Source organism: Oryzias latipes, chromosome 7 (genome assembly GCF_053564925.1).
Source record: "Oryzias latipes strain Hd-rR chromosome 7, Olatipes_Hd-rR_3.1".
Classification (NCBI taxonomy): Eukaryota; Metazoa; Chordata; class Actinopteri; order Beloniformes; family Adrianichthyidae; genus Oryzias; species Oryzias latipes.
Genome location: NC_136243.1, coordinates 32,079,158 through 32,097,596, shown reverse-complemented (window position 1 = coordinate 32,097,596; position 18,439 = coordinate 32,079,158). Strand labels below are relative to the sequence as shown.

Genomic DNA, 18,439 nt, shown 5'->3' with positions numbered 1-18,439 from the left:
CACAGGTTTGCAGCCCACACAGCCTCAGAGGGACTTCTTTCATCCAGCTTCTCCCATTAGACAAGAGATGCTTTTCCTGGGAGGAACCGCTTTTCCCATTTCCTTTGTTCCAGAAACACAGTTTTTGGCTTAAACCAGGTTAGTTGAGAAAAGCAGATTTTTAAGATTTCAGAAAGAAAAAGGAATAAAAAATTTAAAAAAAACTACTGCTTCAGTTTTGCAATTTAATGCAGAGGCTCCAGTTAAATATGATCCTTTTGCCACCAATTTAGTCAAATATCGGCAGTTAAATTTAGAAATTGACACTCCAAAACTAAACTGGAGTCCCTTATTTCCGCAAATTATTTATATCAAGTCTTTATGTTGATAAATCTATGCCAAGACAACAAGACAAGACAACCCAAAATTCCAGAAACCAAAACATAAAAAAAGAAAACATTTAGGAAAACAAAAGTAATTTCCAGAAATGTTAAAAAATGAAATAATCAAAAAAACAAAGGTAGGAACTAAGGGACGTCACTGATTGGATGAGTGGATGATGTTTGAGGAAGAGGAAAGATGTTTTGTCCAAACTGTGGCTGTTCAGTGGTCTTCTGATTCTGATGATGCTGTTTTTTAACTAAAATCAAAAACTCTGTTCTAGAACGTAGTTTCTCCAGAGCGGCAGGAGTTCTTTAGTAATTCACCTCAGAGTTATGGGCAGGACTGTCGCTGCAGAGTACGCCACCCACTGCTTCCTGTCACCATATGTGTTTACACTCTCTCCTGCTAGCTTACAGCCCCTCACACCCCCAAACTAACATCAGCAAAGCAACAAAAATGGCGAGCAATATCGGAGCTATCCAGCCGTACAGTTTAGATCCAGATTCCAGGTCGGACGGGGGAAACAAAGACGTTCATGGATCTATTTGTCTGCAAATGGATGCTTCAGAATGGAGCGGAGCAGAGAGCCTGTGGCCCCACCCAGAGGATTTTTGATGTTAAGAAAATAATAATAATACAATTTTTTTTTTAGCATTTCCGTTTACTATTCATTTACAACAATTTGGATAAAGAAATACCCAGAAACGTAATTTTAAGCTTTATTTACTCCTCCATCATAAGAAGAACAAATGTCATCACAACAAAAAACACCATTTTCATGGTTGTGGGCCTTTAAAGAAAGGTCTTATCGCCATGCCAAAGCCCTTCTGGTTAAAAAGATCATCTTCCAATCAGTGACCTACCCTCTCCAGTTTCTCATTTGGTTTCATTTTTCAACATTTCATTTTGATTTCAGGAAAATACTTTTGCTTTCTGTAATGTTTCATTTTTGGTTTGTTTAGCTTTTTTGTCGTCGTCAGGCATGTGCACTCATAGGGGTGCTTGAACACCTGCCCTTTTTCGCCTCCTATTACAAAAATGCCCTGCTTTTTCTGAATGAACATTCAATAACTTTCTGTTGAGATACAACTTCTGCCCCACAGAGACCTGAAGAGACGACGCGACAGTGAAGCGACTTGAATCTGAGAGTTCTGGTCGGACTAGTCGCCGTCTGCCGATTCACTGAGCTTAAATATGGTTCATGTTTTAGAAAAACACTTTAGTCAAGATGTCACTTTTTACTTTAGCCAGGCGTCTGAACACGACGCATCAATTCACCCCAGAGCAGATCATTCAGGAACAGGAAGCTGGGCACTAAGTTCAAAATAAAACAGCGGTGGAAATTTCAAAATAAATGAATAGTATTTATGGCGAGTTCATAGCTTCCTCACTACGGGTCTGACACATGACAAATTTATCTGTTTAAAGTCAAATGTTCTGACTAGAAATGTCTTCTTTAAACTCCGTTTCACAGTCTTCTGTATTCAAATCTTTCCCGTCACAACAAAAGTCTGTGTTTGGAGGACAAGATGTAAAAGAGAATTCTCGACAGATGAGTGTTTTTAGTTACCATGGCAGCATCCGGCTGATGCGAGGACCGGTCCACGAGAGAGCCACGTTTCTTATCGAGTGAACGCCAGCAGCCAACTGGAAGAGCAGAACGTCTGTTCCAACCTGATAAGTCCAGAAAACAGCTGACGAAATGATCTGCTGCTTCAATCTGGTCAGACTCTCAGTGCAGCGTTTGCGTCCTCCATTCAAATTGGGTCAAAAATGTATTTTCCTTTTAATGGTTTGTAATTTTGTTCTTTTTTTTTTCAGCAACTTGAACACTGCAAAATTAGCAGCGCTGAAATCAATGTGACAAAACATGATTTCCTTCAGCATCGGTCTTAAACAGATTACAGAAAACATTTTCCCGAAGCTTTAAACAAAATTACTTAACCCACTTAAAGCCTGAATCTGGAGCCTCTTCCATAATGTCAATAATGTTTCTAATGAGATGCAAATGTTCTAAAACTACGCTTTAAAAGGAAAATGATGATTCAAAAGAAGAGAGAAGCACCAAAAACTAAAGGATGTGTTAGTAAACAGCATTCCTCTGTTTATCACGGGGCGACACATCCCATAAATAATCATAAACAGCTGCATATATTTGTAAAGGAGACACAGCACAGAGAAGATTTAGTGACAACACCTCCGGCCAATCAGTTAACAGTGCACTGTTAAAAAAAAAAAGAAACAATCCACTAAACAGCGAAACCGCGAAAGGTAAACCATGATTGCAGCAAGAGAACACAGTACTCCCAAGTACTATGATAGTCATTTACAAACACCATTATACTCTGACACAAAAACTATCAAACTCATATATTAATGGTTAGGTAAGTATTTTGTCTAGGTATGGGCCCATTTTTCCGGGCTGATACCGATAACCGATATTTCTACTGCAACTTTGGCCAACAGCCCATATTTGCATAAGCGATACTTAAGTGTCTAGAATAACAGAAAGTTTAGATTTCCTTTTTCTTTCTTTATATGAAATGCTCAACTTTTCTTTTCGGGAAAATCACATCGTACTTGACCTAGATAACCTCACAATATCACGAGATTATGGGACATACCTCAACTACACCTGGCTGCGGCCTGGGGAACGCTCAACGTCGCGGAAGGCCTGAACGCTGCAGAATGTTAACCCCGCCCACATAACGCTGCAGAATGTTAACCCCGCCCACATAATGCTGCAGAATGTTAACCCCGCCCACATCACGCTGCAGAATGTTAACCCCGCCCACATAATGCTGCAGAATGTTAACCCCGCCCACATAAAGCTGTAGAATGCTAAACCCACCCACATAACGCTGCAGAATGTTAACCCCGCCCACATTACGCTGCAGAAAGTTAACCCCGCCCACGTTGAGCTCATCTTCTTCACATTTTACAAGTTTCCATGTGCAATATTGCCACCTTAGGGAAGTTAAGGAGGGCATAGTCTCATTTTGTTGAACCAACATCTTACAAATTAGTTACAGCACTCTAAAAAGATTATTTGGGCTTTAGTTGGAAAGAAAAACCTTTTTACATTGATCTAAGTTAATTATTTAGTTTGGTGAAAATAAATCTCTTTTTTAGATCATTCAACTTAAGAATAACACGCAGTTGTCTGACATAGTTATTTTACTTTCAATAAACTTAATTCCATTAAGATGGTGTAACTTTGGTGTGAAGCTGTCAATGCATCATGACGCAATAACATAAGGCAGTGCAAGGAATTGTGGGATACCATTTTCTTTGCCTATCTGGGCAGATGGGGTTTAAGTGAGTTTTTGTCCATGGGTTTTGTTGTCTGTTTTACTCAGTTTTAACTAGTAATTTAAACTGTTATGTTTATTTATTTCTGCACCATGAGTTAGAGTGTGGGAGAGGATGATGACCAACCCCCTCGTGCGGTAAAACACAGTATGTCCCTGCCCCGTAATGAGAGACATGGCTGGGTCATTCATGTCTTTGATATGAAAAGTACAAGCCCCATTGGTAGAAACTTTAGAAAAATGAACAAAAGTAAAGAAAAATAGAAAGAAAATTGAAGTTATATCAAGATATTAAATTGAGTTGGATAGACATAAAAATTAAGTTGAACAAACTTATTTCAATTACCAATTGAGGTGATTTAGGTTGAACCTAAATACATTAAGTTGACCCAACATACATTAAGTAGGACCAATTTGATTCATTTTTGTTTTAAGTAAAGCTATCTATGCAGGTGGAAATCATTTCCATAATTGTTGTATGTTCATTCAATGTGAAAGTTTTTTGAGAGTACAGCAAAGGATCTCACAGGAACAAGTATCACTTTTAAACTTTCATATAAATATATCTGAAAGCCCTCGGACCATATATTGGACATAACTGTAAGCCATAAGCTCCCCATTGCCACAGAAAACAGTCAACTGCTGACTATGACTGTAAACATGAACTTCCCAATCTATCAGGAGCAAGTATATATTTAAAAAATAACGTTTTTCTAAAAACAGTCAGAAGAATATCAGAGGATTTTTTTAAATAACGGTCCGCTACCGATAAACTCAAATTAAGCAAATATTGGCTGATACCGATACTGGCACCGATATGTCGCCCATCCCTAATTTTGGCTCTTAATCGAGTCCAATTCTTGCACAATCTGCCCGCCACAGTTCTACGATACCTTTAGCTACTGCATTTAGCTTACTTTGAAACAGCTACGTAAAGAAGAGCTGGTAAAACGAGGATGAGGAGTTCAGTGGATGGATGAGTGAATTTAGGAAGCGCTGGTGGACCAATAGAGAGGACAACCCATGTCTCCAGCAGTTCCCAGCAGAAACTCCTGTTACAACAGAAATAAGCCGCGACAGAGGAGCAGATTTCTCCACACATCCTTTCCTGCCTTATTACTTTCTGCCCAGTCCCAAACCTGACAGATCCTGCAGGCTTAGGAGCCTGGAGGACTGCAGGCATGCACGGTAAATAATCCACTAACGCCTCAGATGGGAATGCTGGCCAAATTCCACACTTTTCAGTCTGGGTTAATGTCTGCGTGTTTGTCGGAGTACCAAACAACCGCCTTAATTGCAGCTAAAGAGATTTTCATGCTTGCACTCTGCTTCTGTTCTGCAGAAGAATAAGAAAGAACAGCAGTGAGACGTGACTCCTGCAAAGGAAATGCTAATTACCCAGAAAAACATCCCCTTGATAGAGTTTAGGATGAAAACTAAAGATACTTATTACAGATGAGAATTAAAAAAAAAAAAAAAAAAAAAACGAACTGGATTCGTTTCTAGAAGAGCAGGGCTAGAATACAAACCACAACAAAAAAAGCCTCAGAATTATGAGGAAGCGCATTTGTAATGGCCGTATACACGATTATGAGAAACACTCTGACCTGTGAACCAAGACCTCTGTAGGTTTTATTTTGAAAGTAACATAAGGAAGTGAAGCTTTAAAGTCATTTCACAAATCTGTCTCATCCTCTTCAGCTTTCTGTTCGCCGTCATCTTCCTCCTTCTGGTTCAAAACAATGCTGTTCTTCTCAGCCAATCATCGTCGTTCACCTGCCCTCTGAATCTGCTCCTAATGACACCCCCCAACCCCCCATCATGAGGGGGTTGGGTTGGTTTTTGAGGCATTTACACACATTCTGTCTCCTTTGGAAGTCTGGAACTATTGTCCTTTAAGAGAAAAAGCATTTCTGTTAATTCAATTCAATTTTATTTGTAAAGCCCAAATTCACAACAACAGTCGTCTCGATGGGAAACGCAATCTCAATGTTACTGGAAATGATCTTGAAAAAATGCCTTTTTACACATAGCATGAATCTTAAAAGATGTGGACTCTAAAGTGAATCATTTTGTTGGATTTTTTCCCCCTTTTGCTTAAATGGTCATCTAACATTTTTCTTATCTAAAATGCATGTTTGCTTTATTTAGTGTGTTTTTTGATGAAACTTTTCATTTGGAATTTGAATCTAAGCAGAAATTCATTAGAAATGGAGTCACCCTTATTGAGACTCAAGCATTAAAGGCTAAAAATGCAGAAGTTCAACAGCATCAGCTAAATGACAACCTTCAAATACCATAGATATATATAAAGAAAGTAAAAATAATCTGACATCACTCATCCTTAAGAAAAAGCTCAAGAGTAACTAAAAGGAAACAAAAAAAATATGTAAAAGGCTAATTTTGTACACTATATTAAAAAAAATCTCAGATTATAATATTTCAAATAAGACATAATGGTAAAAAAAGGCTAAACTACCTGCTTAAAAACTGCTAAATAAGAACTTCAACACTATATCAACCAACCAAGGTTAGAGTTAAATTCATATTAATGTGGAACAATGATAAAGTTGCTGAATGCTCATTTAGTTTAAAAAAAAAGAGTCAGCAGAAAGGAAGGAATAAACCAACTTGTTAAAACTTCTAAATTATGATTGAATTGGCAACATTATATTGCCGTATTTTTAAGTGCTTTATCACAACATGAAGAATTCTTTAAAAAAAATGCAAAATGCTGCAAAAAAAAAAAAAAAAAACACCTCTTAAACCAAATCCCTGAAACATTATAAAAATTAAGCCCAGAAGTCCGAATACTTGGAATGAAACAGTGAGGACTTCTGAATGCTGGATGCTGCATTCACAAACACATCACCAGCAAAAGAGAAGAACTAATAATTAACGGAACGACAAACACACAAAACATAAAGTTTAAAACAAATAAAAGAATCAGGGAGGAAGCTTCATAATGCGGGACACACTAAGCTGTAAAAATGTGCCGAGGAGAAACAAATGAAACTTAATTCCGTCCTCATGTCACTCCCTGCTCACCTGTGCAGCACTTCCTGCTGGCCGAAGGACCTGAATGTTGAGAAAGCTGCCCATTTCTATGCCTGAGTGGATCATTTCTGACAAAAATCAATCTCATAGAATCTGCATCCCATTGGATTTTGAAGATGTTGTACAGTTAATGGGTCATTTTCCAAAAATAGTCCAGGAGGAATTAAAATAGTTAAGACTGAGATGGGTTTGTGTTCAAAGACGGACAGAATAATTAAATAAAAGTGTCTCGCTCTTGTGATTTTTTTTCTTATTTGCCGTAAATTGTAATATAGTGACAATAAATATCTTTACTTCAAATGGAACATTAAAATAACCATTTCACCTAAAATATTGCTGTGCCTCAGTCACAAATAAATATTTGGTTTGCTTCGTTTAAAATGTTTTATAAAGGTTTTTTTGAGTCATAATTAAAACTAATATGCTATTCTCAATTGAAATTTCAATTTGCTATTTGATCATGCATTTTTAAAATGACTTCTTTAATTGACAATTGCAATTCAGGCTTGGATATTAGGAAAATAAATTTTGCAATTTAGAATTCAGTGTTGAAATTTACAATTCAATATGAAAATTTTCAAAATAAAATACTAAATAAAAACAATATCAATTGCATTTTAAATTGTCATGGGTTTTTGAGTCATAATACAAAACAAATCAATTGACATTCCAATTTGCAATTAGATCATTTTTAAAAATGCATTTTGCAATTTACTATACAATATAATAATACAGAAGTAACTTTAAAATGAATTCAAAGCCAACCAGGTATTAAAATTCATTTTCTATTCATTTTCTATACCGTTTTCCCCTTTCGGGGTCAAAGGGCTGCCGGAGCCTATCCCGGCCACTTATGGGCGAAGGCAGGGGACACCTTGGACAGGTAGGTATTAAAATGTCATTTATAAAAACATCCATAGTATTTGAAGGAACTGGGCAATATTTTTACATACTATTCATTCATTCATTTTCCATACCGTTTTTCCCTTTCGGGGTCACGGGGCTGCTGGAGCCTATCCCGGCAACTTGTGAGCGAAGGCAGGGGACACCCTGGACTGGTCGCCAGTCTGTCGCAGGGTAGAATGTCCACAATCACACACCCATTCACTCTCACACTCACACCCTATGGACAATTTAGAGTTGCCAATCAACCTATGAAGCATGTTTTTGGACGGTGGGAGGAAGCCGGAGACCCCGGAGAGAACGCACGCATAGACGGGGAGAACATGCAAACTCCACACAGAAAGGTCCCCCATTGATGTTGTGTTTTTCACATCCCCCAGCCGGGACTCGAACCGTGGGCCTTCTTGCTGTGAGGCAAGAGCGCTAACCACTGCGCCACCGTGCAGCCTTTTTTTTTTACACATACTAACATATTAAAATGAATAAATAGTAAAAATTGAACAAACTGTCAGATTGGTGCTTTATAATCATAGACAAACATAACACGTATATATTCACCCATTGACTTCCACAAAAATGACGCCAAAAGGGGGAGGGGCACGTAAACTGCACTTTACTCCAACCGCATCAGAAAGACAAAGCAATGTTTTAAGCCATTTCACCTGCCAATCACAAAAATATACTTCCCAAATAGGAAGCACTTTAAGCTAAAATCACTACAAAGTTATCATCTAACAATAATTTAAAAAAACAAACACACATCAACAGCTTTAGAAGCCAAAAAAGCTTAATTTTGACTGTAAAAACCAACTTTTTGATAAGGGAGTAAAAAGTGTCACTGCCTTTGGAAACCTGCCCCCAGTGGTCTTTGCAGGAACTGTAATATTTGGTGAGCAGGAGGTCTACATCAGGGAGTGGGCAAACTTTGGGTCTTGTGGACCACAGAGGGTTCTAAAATTTCACAAAAGTGAAAAGCAACATTTTCCTTAAAATAAATGTTTAGGAGTATTATACCAATGAAATCCTAAAGTGAGTTTTTAACGCTCTGATCATCCCTGTAGGTTCAAGTCTGCAGTTTTCACCTAAATAATTAAAAAGTCTTAAGAAAAACTAGGATATCTGGGTTATTGATACCAACACAGTAGATGACCTCCCTGCAGCCACGGAACAACTGAAAGTAGCCAATAACTTCCTGATGGTGCTGGGATCTTCTCCTCAGCATGCAGAGGAGCTCACGTCTGATCCCGACGGACGAGAAGGTGACGCTTCAGCAGATCACGGCGGCAGCAAAGGACTCGCTTCGATGCTTCCAGCAGGTGTCATCCACCTGAGAACCAACCTGCCGCACCAAAACCCCATTTCCACGTCTGTCAGGAGCGTGAGGAGCGCTCCAGCCTTTAATCTAAACTTCAGCGCACGTTTCTGCAGCACAAATCTGATGTCGCATCTGCAGGTAGCACCGTTTTTCCATCTTCCTCTGACATCTGAGGCTGTTTGTGGACATGCATCTTCATGAAATGATGTTAGTATGAATTCATCACAGACCTGCCAGCTGCTTCCTCAATAATCCTCATCCATGCAGGTGAAGAGCGCACGAGATGGGAACCAAAGAAACCAGATGCTGGAATAATCCTGGAGAGATGATGATGAAGAGGAGGATGAGGAGGACCATCAGAAGTTGCTGTCAGAGCAGAAATGACTCTCCAGATGTTGACATCAGATTGCAGAACCCCTGCAGAGGCGTCCGAACAACTGGATGGCTTCGACTAAGGGGGCACGAGGCAAAAAAGGGCGCAGCACCTAAAGCAGAGGGCGCGCGACTGCCATTAACAGACCCCCCCTCCCCGCCCCAAGAAAAAATGCGTTTGAGATTATTTTTTTCTTGAAAGCGTCCGCACCCCCCAGGAGCGAACTCTCCTCCAAAGCCGGAGTTCTCACTCCTCTGCACCGCCTGCAGACACGAGACCAGCCGTGGAGGACAAGTTTGGCTTATCACCGCTTACCTCCATGCGCGCGCGGGCCAGCGGGGAGGGTTTTTTTTGGAGGGGGGTACATGTCGCATCCCTACTGCTCCTCGTCTCGTGCTGAATCGCAGTCTCTCGCCCCCCGTGATCCTCTTTCTTTTCTTCTCCTCCCCACCAGCGAGCCTTTACGCAGCCTCACCAAAACAAATCCCGCGTGCGTTTCGCCGCGTGTCCCCCCAGCAGCACGCGGCGTCGAAGCTGGCGCGCGGCTCTCCGGCTCGCTAACAAGTTGTCAGGTAAGTCCAGACTCACCTGAGGGGGAGGATGCAAGGGGGAGATGGGGGTGGGGGGCATGAGCTGCACTGCTGCCCCCACGCGGGCAGAGGACACGTGACAACGAAGCCACGAGCGGATTTCATGCTGAGGCCTAAACAAGACTAAAATAAAAACTTTAATAAATAAATGACACCGAAATAAAAAATTAAAAGAACAAAATTACCAAATATAAAAAATGTTTTGGTCTAAAAAGTGTTCGAATACACAACTTGTGTACTTTTTTAAAGTACATAAATACAACGTGATAAAACGATTATAAATTAACAAAATAATCTGTATTTCATCATTTTCATCTAGTTATTGAGTTAAATATTTAAAAGCAAGCTGTGCTCAGTGAATTTCACAAAAGTTACAAATTCCTTTATTTGACTTTATTGCAGTTTTCTGGTCATAAAAAAAACAAAAGCAGCTCAGATTAACTTCATATTTTATTTTTACAGTCAAATCAGGAGAAAAAAATTGGATTTCAAACTTCCAGCTTTGATGGAACTGGATGCACATGTAACGAGAAGCTTTTCCTCTGGACTTTCTGCAGCATCAGCAGCATTTTCTGCAGGATTTGAACCAAAAACCATTTTCTTTCTGCAAAACAGTAAAACAGTAAAACGTAAACCCCTCAGAGCCTGAATTTATTTCCGGACGTGAAAAGTAGTGGATTTCAGGTTCTAAGCAAAAAAGGCAGAGTTACATAGGTTAACTCTGAATTTAAAACCAAAATGATAAAACACAAAACCATAAACAAGTGAGAACAAACTTGCTTTAATTTGGGAATAAAAACTTATCTTCTGTGGCTGTTAGCTTTCAAAGCTTTTATCTTTTTCAGAATCTTTAAGTTTTGTTGCGCTAAGCTTTACCTAAATGATAAAAGCTTCAATAACTTTGATCCAACAAAGTTGAACTACTGCCTTTTTAAAAAAAAAAACAATAGATTTGAATCTGTGATACAGGTTTTTTCATAACGATGAACCTTTTTCTTCATTTAGTTTAAACAAAAAATGAAACCACACAGGAATAAAAGCTCATCACCAGCTGATTGCTTTAGTACACTTTATCAACACTGAGGACTTGAGGAAATTTTTTTTGATAAGATTGGAAAAGAAAGCACAATTTTTAAAAAGAACATTTGTATTTATGGCATTTCTTTCCTAATTGGTATCGTTTTCTTGCAAACAGCTCCCTCTACTGTCTCAAATGTGTAATAGCAGCCACATTCTTTCCTTTAAAAATGACACTTTTCTTTGTTATATTCAGTTTTTTGCCTCATAGATGAAGACATTTTATGTAATTATGTCACGAAGAACAGAAAACCATAATATATAGAACTGATGTTGTATTTCCAGAATTAGTGAGTCACATTTATGTTTATACAGTCATAATTTTGAACTTTAAGCCTGATTTCAACCACCTCACATATTATCTAACATGAATTCCCTATATTCTATTTTACTTCATGTTGTTTTAGTTTGTTAAAAACACAAGGAAAAGTGCTTAAAAAGTTCTGCAAAACCTTCAATAAAGTTGGATTATTTCTGTTTTAAACATATTTTTATATTAAAGCTCACAGTAAAACACTGTAACAGCATAAGAAGAAAATTCTTTTTTCAGCTTTACTTAAAAAAAAAAGTTTGTCCTTTTTTTTTTACAAAAAGAAAGTCGTCTAACTTTCAAGTTTTTGCTTTTGTCAATAAAAAAAGCATTTATTTAGAAGCCTACAATAAATATAATGTTTATAAAAATCCAAATATTTGCACAAATGTAAACTGTTCAATAGATTAAACAAAGTGCTTTCAGAAAAATAGATTTAAAAAACTAAATCTGTGCAAATAAAACTCACTAGACAGCAGAATCTGCCGGCTCGGCATTAAAGACAGTTTTGCTTTTTTACGTTTAGAGCTCAGCGTTTCTGACAGGAGTCCCACTGCACTGCAGGAAGTATTAGAGGATTATCTTTGGCTTTTAAAACCAGAAGGAAAAACTATGGAGGTTCTGTTCCGCAAATCGGTTTTGTGCAAATATTTTAAAACAGCACTGAACCTCACTGCCACACTGTGTGGCAGTGGGACAAAAAGCTCCGCTCAGGATGGAACATTCATCGCCTTCTCTACATTCAGTGCTACATTTGTTTTGTTTTTTAACCCTCCACCCCCCTTTTGTGCTCCACATGAACTGCGCCCCCCCCCCCCCCCCTGTGGTCCTAGCCTGCCCCCTGCTGGAGGTTCCTGTCATAGTTTTCCATGCAGATGTGGACGCGCTGGGTGAAGTAGCTGCGGTCAGAAATGGCTCGGAGGAGGTCGTTCTGGATCAGCGCGATGTCGAACAGCTCAGAGGTGCAGGCCGTGCGGGTTTCAGAACCGCCAGGGTCCAAGAAGACCTGCGGAACGAACACGGGACGGAATTACAGGTAAACCGTACGAGTACGATCGCACAACCCATCGGTCTGATGGGTCTTTGTGACTGACGGGAATCTCTTTTCTTAGAGAAAGTTTTTCAAGGAAAAAGCTTCTGTGGGGAAAAAAAAACAGCCTCTGATTCAAGACTTCCATCAGTTTCTGCAGTAAAAACAAATGACAAAAAATAAAAAGCTACAGATATATCAAACCTGAATGATGCTATCTTTTTAACATTATATTTGCTCTTAATAATAAATAGACCCATTTTTTTATATAGATATATATACTTTAAGTGTCACTGTGATCATCTTAAATACTTCAAGCTACCATAAGATTGTTTTAGCTCATTTAAGGAAACCATTTATCGCAGTCTTTGCTGACTTTTGCGATATGCGTATTGCACAGCTTGATATCGGGATTACAATAAATTTGCGATTTATTGTGCGGGCCTAGTTTAGTTTAGAGCCAAACGTTTTGTAGAATAATCAGATCCACAAACGTCCCATCGGGAGAGGCGCCCATACCTTTGGGTTCACCACCGAATCTTCATCGTTCTGCCGGATGTTATCATCGATGAAGATGTGCTGCACCTGCTGGTCAAACGGGTCGATCCACAGCGGTTTTCCCCCGCGGCTGGAGAATTTGTTCGCCGCCCACCTAGAGAAAAAGAAAAAAACTACAAAGCTTAGAGAAGTTATTTCCCTCAGAAGAGAAGCTGCTGTTTGGAGCGTACCACTCAAAGTTGTCCCGAAACCCCCCCAGACCCTCCAGGGAGCTCAGGTACTGGTACAGGCTCCTCTCTCCGTCACGAGAGGACCGGCTCAGGTCGCCGCGGGTCAGGACCACGCCCTTCCTGCTGCTGCTGATATCTCCTGGCTCCACGTCGACGCTCAGCTGAGGGAACAAACCCGGAGGAGAGTCAGCACCTTTCACAATAAAAGCTGCCGGTTAGATCTTTATTTTGAAAGTCGCGAGGACTCCTCCAGCCGTGTGAAGATGATGATGGAGGGGCATTCATGCAGATGAAGAAACTCTTAGCCATCAGATACTTGTTGAGGAAACTCACAGCCACGGCCTGTTTTGACTCGAGCACTGAAGGTTCTGGATCAGCAGTGCTCCTCTCTGATGTAATAATAATGTTTCAATGGCAACAACAGGTTATGCCAAATAAAAAACAGTTTAAGAGTCGTTCTATTGCTCTAATGTTTAGGTTTTTCCACTTTTAAATCCCAATCTGACTACGATTTAGTCATTTTTCCCATCGCAGAAATAATTTCCACTTTATAACCTTCAGCGGCCTTTCCAGGATGGCAACAGCAAAATGTTTTTTAACCCTTGTGCCATCTTGTGGGGTCCAGATGACCCCACAAGATGGCACAAGGGTTAGTGCAACAGAAAATTTAAATTGATGCTTTTTAATGACTTTACAGAATTCTTTTATTGCAGGACCTCAAACTCGGATGTTTCCAGCATCTCCTCGGGTTTCTCCTGACGAAGAAAGACCAGCAGGGCGGCGCTCACTCCAAAGAAAATGCTGAGGCATTTATGGCATTTGTCTCACAAAAGAGGACATATATGCCATATATATGTCATTTGTCATACATGTATGACGAAAAGAAACGTTTCTGAGTATATCTTTATTCAAATTGTCAACACTCTGATGAACTCCTGCCGCTCTGCAGAAACTATGTCCTGGAAAAGACACCGTTTTTTTTTTTTTGTGGCTAAAAACAGCAGCATCATCATTATAATTAGAAGATGCTTTAAAAATAGATCAGATGAAGATCTGGAGTGAGACTTGAATCAAATGAGTCTGAGCTGCTGATAAATGTTTTTAGTCAAACAGATTCCACCAGGGCCACGGTGGGGCTCTGTGTCTTGCCCAAGGCCGGGCGAGGCAGGAATCGAACCTGCAATATTCCGATCAGGGGCCGACCGCCCTACCACTGTACCGCCGCCCTCAATGCTCCTGTGGTTGGTGTCGGGTGAGATGATTCCTCACCTTCAGCTCGGGCAGGTCAGGGAAGAGCGGGTGAAGCCCCTCCTGCAGCACCCGGGACATGGCTCTCAGGACGCGCGGGAGGTCGGTTCCAAACGTGCGGAAGACGACGGCGAAGTCCAGGCCTTCCTGCGTCAGGTCTTTGAGCAGCTGGAAGAAGGACGGCAGGATCCAGTGGTAGAGACACCCGTCTTCACCTCGGATCGACAGCTCCTTGTCCTTCTGTGGACGGCCGGTACATCCGTACAGATAATTAAAACACACAATTTAATTTTTATCCAGAATTTAAAATTGACTGAAAAAAATGATCATCAGGAATCTCCAGGAGTGGAGATCCCACGTTCCTCACTCAGACGCTGTGGCGAGCGGCTCACCTTCATCCCTTCTGGCCAGCGGAGCATCTGCAGATGTTCATCCAACGCCCCCCTGAACCGCCGCCCAGCACCAGAGGTGAAGCCCACCGTCCGCCCAAAGTGGGAGTAGTAGCTCTCGGCGTTGCTGTGGGGCGGCAGCAGCGAGGGGGTGTCACTTAGCCACTCCCACTGTCCTGCGCTCAAAGAGGACATGATAAGAGCTACAGTAGGAGTGGGAGGGGCTTCATCTGTATCCGAGAACTGGAGCGATTGATTGACATCACTCATAGAAAATGGTAAAAAGAAATGCTCCAACAAAATCAAGTCAATGCAGTCGCCATATTTCTCTCACAAGGGAGAAAGCAGCGACTGGTCTGAGTCAGCGTTTCTATGGCAACCACTATGGCGTCGCCCCTACGACTGGAAAGCAGGCTACACAAACATCTGTCAATCAAAGCTCTTTAATGTTGGAAGTGGGGCCGGCAGGATCCACCTACTTTTATCGGGGCATCTGATTGGCCGGTTTATAACTGGAATAACTTCAAAGGGAATATTATTAGAACATTCTTTCTGTTTGGTCACATGACTTTACAAAAGTCAAAGTGTTTCCACACATTGGACTGGAATGATGGACTGATCAGTTTTTGCTGATGTGTGTTAATGTGTTTGGTCTTTTTTACCTTGTGGAATAAAGGTAAATAAATCAAATTAAAATGGATTTAATTGATTTATTACATTTTGAAAGGATTTTATAAATGGTATAGCTTGACTCGATTAGCAACTTTCCTCAGACAGATTGATCTAGTTGGATCATAGGAATATAAATCGATTCATCGTTACACCCCTACTTCTAACACATCAATAATACTTCCTGGCATTTTTGCTCATTAATCTCTTTTTGTTGTTTTTAAGTTAAATTGGAATTTCTGGGAAAGAATTCATTATGGGGATAAACAACCACAAGAAGAACATAAAAATATTCTACTATTTACATAAATTATAAAATAGATTTTTCCTTCAGCGTAAATGTTGATGATTATAACAGTGAAACCATCAGAAAGACAGCACTAAAGTTTATAAAATATTAAAAAACTTTTAACAAAAGGCTGAAAATTTTTAATACGACTGCATGACCAAAAAACTACAAGGTAAAAAAAACAATGAAAAAATGTAGAAAACTTGCAAAATATTGTGAGTTTACTGCTGTATTAGCAGTAAAAAACATTTCATAAGTGGTAGGTTTCTACAACTTTCATACAAGCGTACAGCTTTCTGGTTAAGACTTTTGGAGATGTTACTGAGATGCATTTCAATTTGTTTGATTAACACAGGGGGAAAAATATAGAAGATTAAGAAAATTTGCATTCCGTAACATAATATTTGCCAAATATAATAAGATTAATTATGGGTTTTTTATTTGAGTCCAAGTTTTTATTATGAAAGCCAAAAATTATGAATATGATTTCTGATAAATTGTAAACACATCTTCCAAAAAATTCTAATTTCAGAACAATTCCAAAAAAGATGGTTAACTGTTTCTGGATGTTTGTTGTAAAAGGTGCAGTTAGGGTCAATTGTTTTAACGCATCTTAGCATGAATTGATAAGTGAATTATTTTAAAAGAAACGTCTTTCTTTTTTTTATTTATCCCACATTTTTGGGTCACACTCCAGCCTTTCTTCCAAATACTGTCAGGAGCAAAACGTCTCCAGTAGGTTTTAGTACACGGTACAGAAATGACATCCCTTTGACACAACACACGTATTTTGTTCTCGATGTTCTTGTGGGTAGGGGTAAAACAGATTTTTCCTGTGGTGGTGTCAGTTGCATCCATAGAGGGCATTTCTTCATTCTTAACCCTTGTGCTATCTTAGATGACCCCACCCTTCCATTGACGTGTTCTCCCTACCATGACAAAGGTGGTTAAAGGTGGAAAGATTTCATGTAATCCATGGACACCAGTGAAGATCACAAATCATTGAAGGAAAAAGGTTCAGAGCACTGTCTACTGGGTCTAGATGACCCCACTCCCAATGTTAAAGTGCCTAGGATAGCACAAGGGCTAACAGGTGTTTTAAACTTTTGACATATTTCTTTGGAAACAGCATCAAACACAAAAAGGCATCTTGTTTAGGAGTCACAATAAGATTGTATTCAGTGTTGTTCAGTATACCTTAATAAATGCCCGTTCGTGTCAAAAAGTTAGCCCACGGTAGAATTTTTTTCTCAAACCAATTAATGTGGAAAAAACAAAGATTTGTTCTTATATAATATAAATGTGTTGTTCCAAATAATAAAGAAGTTATGGGGAGAGAAAGTGTGTTTGTATAAAGTGCCCATGCAAGAAGAGCTTGTTTGTGGAATGTCGAGTTTAGCTGGTATTTTATCAAGATTGTGATGACAAAGGAGAAGAAGATAATCTGTTAAAAATGTTTGTATGATGTCATCAGTTCCAACTTCCGGAACATTCCAGTTTCAGAATTCCACCATAAAAGCTCCGTGGGCATCAACGGAGGGGGTTACCTTTGTACATCCTCCCCCAGGTGACGGTGGTCAGGAAGTACTCCAGCGCAGCGACCGTCCCCTGGGCCGTCACAGCGTCCGACACCAGGATGGTGTTGTTCAGATCGACGTGAAGCACCAGCTTCCGTCTCCGAGACGGATTCACTGGCGACAGCCCCCGCGAGACATCCCCATCACAGACGTATACATCACCTGTCAAATTAAACGCCCGCCCGGGGCCGTCGACCCCGTCATGTTCGTCCACCTGAGGGTCGCCGTTGTCACAGAGGTTCTCCATGGAAGCGAGGTGACGAAAATAAAAGGTTACGGATAAGACGTTTTTCCTGACGACTTTAGTCTTATGTTTCTGTGACACTATTTACCGGTACCTCTGTCAACTTCCGCTTTCTTCTTCGTCGTCTTTCTCTTCTTTGCTGTTTTAAGGAACAGCGACCCCTAGAGCCGTTACATGCAATTACACTGGTAGTTGAACAGACTAACAAGCATGGTGTAAACAAAAAATCAATATATATATAGCCAAAACTTTGTCAACAAAAAAAATAGAAGTGACATTTTATTAAAATGACAATAAAAAATTAAACATAATTATCATGTATTCTGCAAAGACAATAACTTTAAAAAAACACACGTTTTACTGTCACTGTACAAGTATAAAGATATAAAATTTCACAGGATTCAGTTAATCAACAACAAAACGCAGAAGACCATAAAAAAGTCATAGCCTTTTTTTTTTGCTTTTTATTTTTAAAAATGTACATTATAAACGTATGCAAAATGTGTGCAATTATCTGAAAAAGTAAACTCTTTCCAATCTTCAGGGAAAAACTATTAGGATTTGAATCTTTACGGGAAAACCGTGTTAAAGCCTGGCTAACCAAATTCTTAAAAAAAATGTTAGTTTTAATTTGATTGTATATGTCTGAGTTGTAAACTTTTGACATTATCTATGTGGGACAATATCTGTTTGGTCACACAAATAATATGTGAAAAAAAATATAGGGGGGAAAATGGACTTTTTCAAAAACATTTAGCAATTTAACTTTTTTATTTCACAAAAGTTGTGTAACATAATCCAAAAATAAACACGTTTATGAGCAACAGTTGTGTCCATGGATCAGGTGATGTTTCCTGCAGATACAGATCGGATTTCAAACGTGTCTAACGTTAAGCAGAAATACCTGTATGGTTCAGGAATTCACCTGTGAGGTATTCTGGAGAGGCAGTTTTACCACTGTGTCAT

At 39.6% G+C, this 18,439-nt stretch overlaps 2 protein-coding genes across 4 annotated transcripts in view; both read right to left on the bottom strand.

The window, feature by feature from the left end:
• Nucleotides 1-9,908, bottom strand: part of klhdc8b (kelch domain containing 8B) — a 133,784-nt gene extending 123,876 nt beyond the window's left edge. Inside the window, exon 1 of one of the 3 annotated variants that reach the window (XM_078949600.1) lies at nt 9,638-9,908. The gene's annotated coding sequence lies outside the window, so the exon portion shown is untranslated. Of the gene's footprint in view, nt 1-6,722; nt 6,785-9,179; nt 9,319-9,637 lie in introns of those variants that run through there. The other 2 variants (XM_023956361.2, XM_078949601.1) reach the window with 2 other exon arrangements.
• Nucleotides 9,909-10,349: 441 nt separating this feature from the next.
• On the bottom strand, nt 10,350-17,609 carry si:dkey-32e6.3 (uncharacterized). Its single transcript, XM_011476769.4, has 6 exons — nt 17,200-17,609; nt 14,698-14,870; nt 14,327-14,545; nt 13,058-13,218; nt 12,849-12,981; nt 10,350-12,305 (listed from the first exon to the last, which is right to left on the bottom strand). The coding sequence occupies exons 1-6, from the start codon at nt 17,474-17,476 to the stop codon at nt 12,129-12,131; spliced, it is 1,140 nt and encodes a 379-aa protein (XP_011475071.1). The 5' UTR covers nt 17,477-17,609; the 3' UTR covers nt 10,350-12,128.
• Nucleotides 17,610-18,439: the final 830 nt, after the last annotated feature.

Excerpts from the sequence above, each read along its gene's own strand:
- si:dkey-32e6.3 (XM_011476769.4), bottom strand. The coding sequence starts at position 17,476 with ATGGAGAACCTCTGTGACAACGGCGACCCTCAGGTGGACGAACATGAC. Across the intron at positions 13,219-14,326 it reads CTGACCTGCCCGAGCTGAAG|CTGAGCGTCGACGTGGAGCC; the intron begins GTGAGGAATCAT and ends TTGTTCCCTCAG. Across the intron at positions 12,306-12,848 it reads ATTCGGTGGTGAACCCAAAG|GTCTTCTTGGACCCTGGCGG; the intron begins GTATGGGCGCCT and ends TTCGTTCCGCAG.